At 45.7% G+C, this 10,676-nt stretch overlaps 1 protein-coding gene across 5 annotated transcripts; it reads right to left on the bottom strand.

Annotated features, from left to right (window-relative positions):
• Positions 1 to 3,387: 3,387 nt before the first annotated feature.
• On the bottom strand, positions 3,388 to 10,389 carry LOC123165869 (uncharacterized). Of its 5 annotated transcripts, none has more exons than XR_006483216.1 (2): positions 10,021 to 10,389; positions 3,388 to 3,702 (listed from the first exon to the last, which is right to left on the bottom strand). XR_006483216.1 is itself a non-coding variant. In XM_044583608.1 (2 exons), exons 1-2 carry the CDS (start codon positions 9,189 to 9,191, stop codon positions 3,588 to 3,590), a joined length of 525 nt encoding a protein of 174 aa, XP_044439543.1. In that variant the 5' UTR covers positions 9,192 to 9,986; the 3' UTR covers positions 3,388 to 3,587. The 5 variants fall into 5 exon arrangements, 3 of the variants coding, with proteins under 3 accessions (XP_044439543.1, XP_044439545.1, XP_044439544.1); XM_044583608.1 differs by lacking the exon at positions 10,021 to 10,389 and adding an exon at positions 8,782 to 9,986; XR_006483217.1 differs by lacking the exon at positions 3,388 to 3,702 and adding an exon at positions 4,652 to 5,310.
• Between the last annotated feature and the right edge of the window lie 287 nt (positions 10,390 to 10,676).

Raw genomic sequence — 10,676 nt, 5'->3', positions numbered from 1 at the left:
CCTGTACCAACGCGGACCTGACACGTGTCTCCTCCAGCCAATGATGATTTTACACGTGGAAAATCCCCATTGGTCGGGGCTGTTAACGGGTTATCGGATCCAAAACCCGACCCGATAGCTTAACGGCGTTCCGTTACGGTGGATGCCACGTGTCGGTCACCCTTGACGAAAGCACTTCTGTGACGCACGATTTATCATCATGGAAGTGGACACTTCCGTGATGATAATTTTGGTAATGTCATGGAATACTTCTACGACGGCACAGGTATGACTGTCTTGATTCTGTCATAAATTTGTCATGGATGTACATGCATGACAAAAACGCGACCTACTGTGACAAACACGTATCATCACGGAAGTGTATTTTTTTGTAGTCATTATACGCACTCTCACCCTTCCATCATTGCTAGCCTCTTCGGTACCATGCATTGCCCTTTCTCACCTCGAGAGTTGGTGCAAACTTCGCCGGTGCATCCAAACCCCATGATATGATACGCTCTGTCACACATAAGCCTCATTATATCTTCCTCAAAACAGCCACCATACCTACCTATCATGGCATTTCCATAGCCATTCGGAGATATATTGCCATGCAACTTCCATCATCATCATCATCATATACATGACTTGAGCATTTATTTTCATATTGCTTTGCATGATCGTAAGATAGCTAGCATGATGTTTTCATGGCTTGTCCTTTTTTGATGTCATTGCTATGCTAGATCATTGCACATCCCGGTACACTGCCGGAGGCATTCATATAGAGTCATATCTTTGTTCTAGTATCGAGTTGTAATATTGAGTTGTAAGTAAATAAAAGTGTGATGATCATCATTATTAGAGCATTGCCCCAAGAAGAAAAAAAGAGAGGCCAAAGAAGCCTAAATAAAAAAAGGGGGCCAAAGAAGCCCACACACAAAAAAAAAGAAAAAAAGAGAAAAGGGGGCAATGTTACTATCCTTTTACCACACTTGTGCTTCAAAGTAGCACCATGTTCTTCATATAGAGAGTCTCTTGAGTTATCACTTTCATATACTAGTGGGAATTTTCATTATAGAACTTGGCTTGTATATTCCGATGATGGGCTTCCTCAAATGCCCGAGGTCTTCATGAGCAAGCAAGTTGGATGCACACCCACTTAGTTTCCCGTTTGAGCTTTCATACACTTATAACTCTTAGTGCATCTGTTGCATGGCAATCCCTACTCCTCACATTGACATCAATTGATGGGCATCTCCATAGCCCGTTGATTAGCCGCGTCGATGTGAGACTTTCTCCTTTTTGTCTTCTCCACACAACCTCCACCATCATATTCTATTCCACCTATAGTGCTATGTCCATGGCTCACGCTCATGTATTGCGTGAGGGTTGAAAAGGCTGGAGCGCGTAAAAAAGTATGAACCAATTGCTCGGCTTGTCATCGGGGTTGTGCATGATTTGAATATTTTGTGTGGTGAAGATGGAGCATAGCCAGACTATATGATTTTGTAAGGATAACTTTCTTTGGCCATGTTATTTTGAAAAGACATGATTGCTTTATTAGTAGGCTTGAAGTATTATTGTTTTTATGTCAAACGATAGACTATTGCTTTGAATCACTCGTATCTTAATATTCATGCCATGATTAGATACATGATCAAGATTATGCTAGGTAGCATTCCACATAAAAAAATATCTTTTTTATCATTTACCTACTCGAGGACGAGCAGGAATTAAGCTTGGGGATGCTGATACGTCTCCGTCGTATCTTTAATTTTTGATTGTTCCATGCCAATATTCTACAACTTTCATATAATTTTGGCAACTTTTTATACTATTTTTGGGGACTAACATATTGATCCAGTGCCCAGTGCCAGTTCCTGTTTGTTGCATGTTTTTGTTTCGCAGAATATCCATATCAAACGGAGTCCAAACGGGATAGAAACGGACGGAGATTATTTTTGGAATATTCGGAGAATATGGGAAGGAAAATCCACGCGAGACGGTGCCCGAGGGAGGCACGAGGCAGGGGGCGCGCCCCTGACCCTCATGGGCCCCCCGTAAGGCGGTTGATGCCCTTCTTCGGCCGTAAGAAAGCTAATTTTTAGGAAAAAATCACGGCGAAGATTTCAGTCCGATCGGAGTTACGGATCTCCATATATATATGAAAGGGTGAAAGGGCAGCAAAACAGAACCCAGAAACAGAGAGAGAGACAAAGAGACAGATCCAATCTCGGAGGGGCTCTTGCCCCTCCCATGCCATGGAGACCAAGGACCAGAGGGGAAACCCTTCTCCCATCTAGGGAGGAGGTCAAGGAAGAAGAAGAAGGAGGGGGCTCTCTCTCCCTCGCTTCCGGTGGCACTGGAGTGCCATCGGGGGCCATCATCATCACCGCAATCTTCACCAACAAGTTCACTGCCATCACCAACTCTCCCCCCCCCCCCTCTATGCAGCGGTGTAACCTCTCTCTTACCCGCTGTAATCTCTACTTAAACATGGTGCTCAACGCTATATATTATTTCCCAATGATGTATGGCTATCCTATGATGTTTGAGTAGATCCGTTTTGTCCTATGGGTTATTTGATGATCAAGATTGGTTTGAGTTGCATGTTTTATTATTGGTGTTGTCCTATGATGCTCTCCGTGTCGCGCAAGCGTGAGGGATTCCCGTTGTAGGGTGTTGCAATACGTTCATGATTCGCTTATAGTGGTTTGCGTGAGTGATTGAAACACAAACCCGAGTAAGGGGGTTGTTGCGTATGGGATAAAAAGGACTTGATGCTTTAATGCTATGGTTGGGTTTTACCTTAATGATCTTTAGTAGTTGCGGATGCTTGCTAAAGTTCCAATCATAAGTGCATATGATCCAAGTAGAGAAAGTATGTTAGCTTATGCCTCTCCCTCAAATAAAATTGCAATAATGATTACCGGTCTAGTTATTGATTGCCTAGGGACAAATAACTTTCTCGTAACAAAAAACTCTCTACTAAAACTAATTTAGTTGTGTCTTTATCTAAGCAGCCCCTACCTTTTATTTACGCGCTCTTTATCTTATTGCAGACCTATCCAAAAACACCTACAAAGTACTTCTAGTTTCATACTTGTTCTAGGTAAAGCGAATGTCAAGCATGCGTAGAGTTGTATCAGTGGTCGATAGAACTTGAGGGAATATTTGTTCTACCTTTAGCTCCTCTTTGGGTTCGACACTCTTACTTATCGAAAGAGGCTACAATTGGTCCCCTATACTTGTGGGTTATCAGTGCCGCGCTTCTCCGTCTTTACCACTATGTCATCCACATAGACATGGGCGTTCCTGCCAAGTTGCTTCATGTGACGCCCTCGACTCAATCGTACACTAATAATACACGCAAATGTGTACGATCAAGATCAACGACTCACGGGAAGATATCACAACACAACTCTAGACACAAATTAAAATAATACAAGCTTTATATTACAAACCAGGGGCCTCGAGGGCTCGAATACACAAGAGTCTGTGGAAGCAAAAATATCTGAGTACAGACATAGGTTAGACAAGTCTACCTTAAGAAGACTAGCTCAAAAGCAACATGATCGAAAAGGCGAGGCCTCCTGCCTGGGAGCCTCCTAACTACTCCTGGTCATCGGCGGCCTCCACGTAGTAGTAGGCACCCTTAGTGTAGTAGCAGTCGTCGTCGAAGGTGGCGTCGGGATCCTAGGCTCCACCATCTGGTTGCAACATCTGAGAAGAATGGGAAAGGGGAAAGGGGGAGCAAAGCAACCGTGAGTACTCATCCAAAGTAGTCGCAAGCAAGGATCTACACTACATATGCATCGGTGTCAATGAAATGGGTAGTATATGTGGACTGAACTGCAGAATGCCAAAAGAGAAGGGGAAAGCCTAGCCTATCGAAGACTAGCATCTTCAAGCAGCACCAAGCATCTTGCAGCATCAGAAGAGGTAAGAGTAACATAAAGTAAAGTAGTTGTAGTGTTATCAACCTCGGCCAGAGATCCTTTCTCGACTCCCTGCGCGAAAGCAATCCCAGAGCCATACTATCCAGTTATCACCTCAAGTGTCCAGTTCTAGTTGTATCGATCGGGATACAACTCCAAGTGTCCGTTACCGTAGGACAGGCTATCAATAGATGTTTTCTTCCATGTAGGGGTGCACCAACTTACCCACCACGCTCGATTAACTCCGACCGGACACACTTTACTGGGTCATGCCCGGCCTCGGCCAAACAATACGCCACAACCCGACCTAGGCTTAATAGAGAGGTCAGCACGCCGGACTAAACCTATGCCCCCAGGGGTCATGGGCCATCGCCCCGGGAACTCCTGCACGTTGCGTGGGCGGCCGGTGAGCAGACCTAGCTACCTCCTTAAAAAAAGGCAGGAGCTTACCAGTCCAACCCGATGCGCATCGCTCAGTCGCTGACGTCTATTAAGCTTCGGCTGATGCATACGACGCAGAACGCCCATACTATGCCCACGTGATGGTTAGTGCTATCAGGCCAGAGGCCCCTCGGATCAAATATCCAAATCGTAGTGGATTAGAAGCACGCGGTAACAAGCAGAGACTCACGAAAGATGTGACCCCGTTGCCCCGTCTCGAGGACTTGCGGCAAGGGCTAGGAATGCTCGGCCACGCCTCGTAATTATCTCGCGGGCACCCTCCAGGTCAACCCGTCTCCACATCACTCGCGGGTACCCCTTAGGGTCGACCCGCCTTTCCAAGCAACAATGGTAAAGTCCAAGTATCCGTGTGTCCAAACATCAAAGGGAAAACCCGAGGAATCACCCCCGGTGAATTCCACTCGATGTAATCATCAAGGTTCACACTTGAGGGGTTGCACGACAGAGTCGTATCGGAAGTGGTTAAGGAGGAAATCACCCTCGATGGACACGACCGAATAGCTCCACTACAAAGACCTCATCAGGAGTGATGTATGAGGTTCCACCCTCGGTACTCGATGGTAACTCTGCAGAGTCGAGCAACAAAAGGGGCGTGATGTGAGGTGTCGGGCTCTGGTCTTCGATCCCGTTGATCGGGTCTTCGAACATAAAGCGGGGCAACCGGGACAAGTGGGGATCACTGATGGATCACTAACCAACCTATACTAAGCAGTTTAGGATAAGCAGGTAAGGTACAATGAGCAGGTTACAAAGCAGGCTATGCATCAGAATAGGAGCAAACAATAACAGTAGCAAAACCTAATGCAAGTATGAGAGAATGGACTGGGTGATATCGGGATGATCAAAGGGGGGCTTGCCTGGAAGCTCTGCTGAAAGAGAAGAAGGGTCGTTGTCGACGTAGTCGATCACAGGGCGACATCGGTCTCAGGGTCTACCGAAGAGAAGAGGGGAAAGAAACAATAATTATAAAAGCAAACATAGCATCACAAAGCATAACATGGCAATATGTTGTGCCGGGTGTGACCTAACGTATGGCTACACGACATAGGTGAAGGGGGAATTCAACCGGGAATATTTTCCCGGTTCCGGACCTGTGTTACACAAATGACCGGAAAGGGAATGTTCCATGTTCAGATAGTTAGAGGCATCTGACAGGTAAACGGACCGCGTATTCGAATTCGTCTCGAAATTCTGAGCAACTTTCATGTACAAAACATTTTCATCTGACCTACGGTTTATTTTATATGAATTTCCGAAGTTTAAACAATTATTTGGAAAACCCTGAAAATCGGCTAAGTCTGAGAATTATTCAGTTTTAACACCACTTAGCTGTTTTTCAAAGGCTATAACTATTGCTCCGTAGTTCTAAAGGAGACACTTTCTATAAGTGTTTTACTCTACAGCAATAGCACTACAAGGCCATGCCCTTTGATGGCACGCCAGGACCCTGTAACTTGTTCATTTTCTACTCTAAAGCTGCTATGGCAATATATCTGGTTTTCTGTTCTTCAACTAACAGAACATAGCTTTTTGTCATTTTCATAGGATTTAATCCATGTCGTATTTGAATTTCGTCCAATGAAGTAACTTGGAGCTTGTCAAGTGTACTACCTGTTCACATCATTTTTATCTAGGACCCCGATAACACCCGAATGTTCGGGCTGTGAGGTGATCGATCCGAACGAGTCGTTCGGTTCGGCAGGGAAGTATCAGCGAACAGTTTCGTTCATTGCCATGTTCCAACAGCCCGAACCATCCACCTAATCCCTCGTTAGCTGGGCCTTGTGTTAGGCCTGCTGGCCCACACTATTCCCTTTGCAAAAAAAATTAAATGCAGAAAAACACGAAAAACAGTGAAGAAAACCCAACTGAAAAACTGTACAATAAAATGCCACAAAAATCTAGAAATTGCCATCAATTTTTATAATTGTTGAAGCTACTACACAGTACCTACATAAATGAAAAACGCCATGATGGATGGCAACGAGCAAAAACTTCCATGATGTACAAAAATCAAAAAAGTTGCCGTGCAACAGGAAATAAATTGCCATGGTTTGTATGAACTTTTGAAATTTGTTCAAATATAAACTGTCGTGGGGGCAAGAAAATTGCCATGGTTTGCACACCAAAAAATGCCATGATGCATAGAAAAAATTGCCGTGACCATAAAACTAAATTTGCCATAGTCGCATAAGAAAATAATTTTGACAAGATGCAAAAAGAAAGAAAAATTGCCATGGTCATAAAAACACGCATTGATACCAAAAGTAAATCTATAAGTTTGCCAAATGGTGGCCAAAAGGTGGTGTAAATTTTCCGTTTGTTTCAAATTTTCCGTGATGCATATTACCCCTTGCATTAACATGTGTTGAAAAAAGTGAAAACATTATCACTAGTAAATAATTTTGGCACTGCCATGAGACATGGACCTAAAATTTTGCCATGATCTATAAATTCAAAATTGTCATCGTCAATTACTAAATTTACAATGATTAATGATTTTTTTTCCATGCATAGCTAATGAAATTTGCCATGAATCGCAAACTTAATTTGCCATGGTCATTTACTAAAATTTCCCATCGTCTTGGCAATTAAAAAATAAAATTTTCCATGGCAATACATCAAACTGAAAATTGCCATGATCAATGAAATAAATTTGCCATGGGTAATGAATGAGAAACTAAAATTTGCCATGATCTATGTACTAAATTTGCCATGGTCAATTATTACCATGATCATGAATAAAATTTGCCATGATTCATTAACTAAATTCGCTATCATTCGTTAACTAAATTTGCCATGGTTGTTTGCTAATAATTACCATCATATTGGCAATAAAAGTAAATTTGCCATGGCAATATAAATGAATTTCTCATACTACAAAGTAAAAATTGCCATGTTCCTAAACCAATCATGTTATGCGGATAAAAACATATAATTATTGTGTGTTTATACAAAAACAAGTTTCAAAGTTTGCAATGATGTATGAGGCACACTTCTCATAGAAAAAAGTTGTCGTGCTACAAAGAAAAAATGCCATGGTTTGTACGAAATTGTCCAAATATAAATTGTTGTGGTCGCAAAAATTTGCCATGGTCTACAGACAAGAAAATGGAACTAAAATTATCCATGATATATAAACTAAATTTTCCATGGTTAATAACTAAACTTACCATGATGAAGTGAAAATTCTAGTTTCCATGGTTAATTAGTGAGAAACTACAATTTGCCATGATCTATGAACTAAATTTACCATGGTCAATTTATAAAAATTACTATGATCAACGAAAATAAATTTGCCATGATTCGTTAACTAAATTTGCCATCATTCGTTAACTAAATTTGCCATGGCTGTTTGCTAATAATTGCAATCATCTTGGCAATAAAAGTAAATTTGCCATGGCAATAAAATCAATGCTACAGCGTAAAAATTGCCATGTCACGAAGATACAAAAATCATACAATTATTGTGTGATTATACAAAAAAAACTTTGTCGTGCTACGGAAAAAATTGCCATGGCAAAAGTTGCCATGTGACAAAAAAGTAGTCAATGTGACTATTATCATGATTTGCAAAAGATATGGAAAAAAGCTATATTGTTATCTTTGTAAAGTTGCCATGATTTATGAAGATAACAATTGTCTAAATTTGCCATGCGACAAAAAAGTAGAAACATTTATGGAAGTTGCCATAATTTTGGAAAAAATTATCCTGACATTTCCATGTGACATTATTAAAAAGAAATCTTAAAACATTTGCCATGTGAGCATTGCATAGTTCCAATAAGAATTTGCCATGTGACATGAGCACTAGTCAGCATGAGCACTTTCCAAGGTGTGTTTTCCCAGGGGAAAAAATGTACGCGAAATGCCATGGGACATATTGTTGTGCTAATAATCAAGAATTTATTGAGTATACTTGAAACTACAAAAAAAACATATGGACAGGACGCTTGCGATCGTAAACCATACAAAAAAAATGCCGAAATAGCTATAGAAATAAGTACTGATATAATTTGCGATGTGTTATTTTTAGCATGAACAAATACTAGGGTGGAAATGACAACTAAGGATGGACACTAAAAAATTGCATATCAAAATGCATCTACCCATTCTGGGCACTTGCCGACAAGAACGAGTAGCCTTTTTGCTTAGCTAGTGAATCGATCAAGATGCTGTGGAATCTGTGCAAAGAAACAGAAATCCTAGTTCACCTCCTGGTTGTGCATCAAGATCAAGATCCTGCGGAATCACCATGGAATCAGCGGCTAGGTGTGACTCGTTCAAACAAGAGATTCTTACGGCGGCGGCGGTGAGCAAGGGGTTAACGTACCGGCTGGAGAGAGTGGCAAAGCCGCGAAAAGGTTTTGACCAAGCCACCGCCGCAAGGTGAACGGAATACCTGGCCATGGGTGACTCCCGGCGAGCAGTTCCCCTTCGGCACATCGCAGGAAAGAAGACGGCGTCCACGTCGACGAGCAGCTCGGCTGCAAGCGGCAGGGCGTCGTCCACCTTCTGGTTGACCTCCACCACATGCCGACGCTGAAGCGACGCGGCGGCGGACGGCGGCGGCGTCAGATCTGCTGCTGCTCTCTCCCTCCGCGCCACGCATCCTCGAGCGCCAAGACTTTCTCGAGCTGGCGCCATCGCCGAGATCCGTGGGCAGGTTGCCGCAACACCCTTGCCGGCGACCGCCGCCACTATCCCCCTCTGCGCCCGCCTCTTAGACACGCCGCATCGGAGACGGCTCTGCTCCTCCCCCTTCCGTGCCCAGCATCCTCGAGCGGCTCCGCTTTCTCGAACTACCGGCATGCCGCCGAGATCCACGGGCTGGCCGCCGCACACACCTTCGCCGGCGATCTGGTTGGGGTGAAATCGATTTGTGTGGTCGGGGTGGAAGAGAAAAGGAGTGGACTAGTCTAGAAATGGATAGTGAAGTGAGTTGTCTCACCGCGAGAGAAAAAGGTTCGCGCCGACCCCTCGTCCTTGCGAACAGTTCACGACCGATGACGTGGCCACGAATTTACGTCAAAAATAGTGCGGGTGATCAGACGATGGATGAAGCGTTCGGGCCGATCTCCTAAAAACCTGACGTTCGGGCGTTATTGTTTCCGTTTATCTATGATAACCCCTGACTTATTGCGATTTTGCTGCTGACCAGAGGGCTAATCAGGTTGAAGCGGCAGAAGCGAGCAAGCGGCGTAGTGCAGGCAGAGCAGCGGCAGCAGCAGGTAGCAGGGACGAGAGGAGCAGGGGAGCGCGGCTGCGGGGGCGCACCTGGAAACGACCAGAGCGCCGCGCACGGCAGGGCGCTGGCGGGCGCGGCCAGGGGCGAGGCAGGGTCACGGGCGGCCCGCGCGAGGTACAGGGTCGGTCGTGGCCAGGGGCGGCCAGAGCGTGAACGGCCGTGACCCGTACGGGAGCTCGACGGATCCGGCGTTTGCGGGCACGACGATGCGCATGGGCTAGCGCGTTCGGGTCCTACGACTGCGCTGAGCACGCCTACGAGCTCAGTCGAACTTGACGGCGAGGACATCGACGGCGACGAGCACGTCTACAGCGGCGAGTTCGGCCCCGACGAGCACGATGGCTACGGGCGCGGCAAGTCAAGAAGGAAGAGGGGAGAGGAGGCGGAGCTCACCGGGGAGGCGCAAGGAGGCCCTGCGAGAGCTTAGTAGCAGCAGCGTGGCCGAGGCGACGGTGGTCGGCGGCGACCGAGGGGGACGAAGGTGGCGTGGATCCGGCGACGAAGGGGGTCCTGGCCCGTGTTCTTCGTCACAGACGACGCAGCGGAACGCGGCGGAGGACCTGGACGCTAGCGGGGCTTGGGGGCGACGGGGAGCGTGAGGGCGACGGTGGCCATGGCAATGGCGCGTCGACTGCGGCGGATCTGAGGGACGATGGGCGAGAGGGCGAGGAGAGGGGGAAAAGTGGGTGGTTTAGGGTTCGCAACAGGGCGTCGCCGGCGTCTTGAAGTTGCTGGGAAGCCGCCGGATGGTCGACCCGTGGCCGATCCGAGCTGTGGACGACGCACGGGCGTCCACCGTGCCCCTGTGAACAGGAGGTAGGTGGTGACCCGGTTAGCGGGCTGGGCCGGCCACTTTGTTGGCAGGCCTAAGTGCACAGAGCACTTTGCCCCTTTTCTTTTCCTCCTTTTCCATTTCCTTTTCTGTTTTTGCTTTTATTTTTAACAGAGAGAGAAAGGGAATTATTTGGTCAACTATTTCACTTAGGGAAAATTTGGGAGGTGTCCCATTAAATCCCTGGTGATTATAGACAGTGCCATAAATATTTTGG

This window comes from Triticum aestivum, chromosome 7D, assembly GCF_018294505.1.
Source record: "Triticum aestivum cultivar Chinese Spring chromosome 7D, IWGSC CS RefSeq v2.1, whole genome shotgun sequence".
In the NCBI taxonomy this organism is placed as follows: Eukaryota; Viridiplantae; Streptophyta; class Magnoliopsida; order Poales; family Poaceae; genus Triticum; species Triticum aestivum.
Note: the sequence above shows the minus strand (reverse complement) of the source record. Positions and strands in the feature narration are given on the sequence as shown.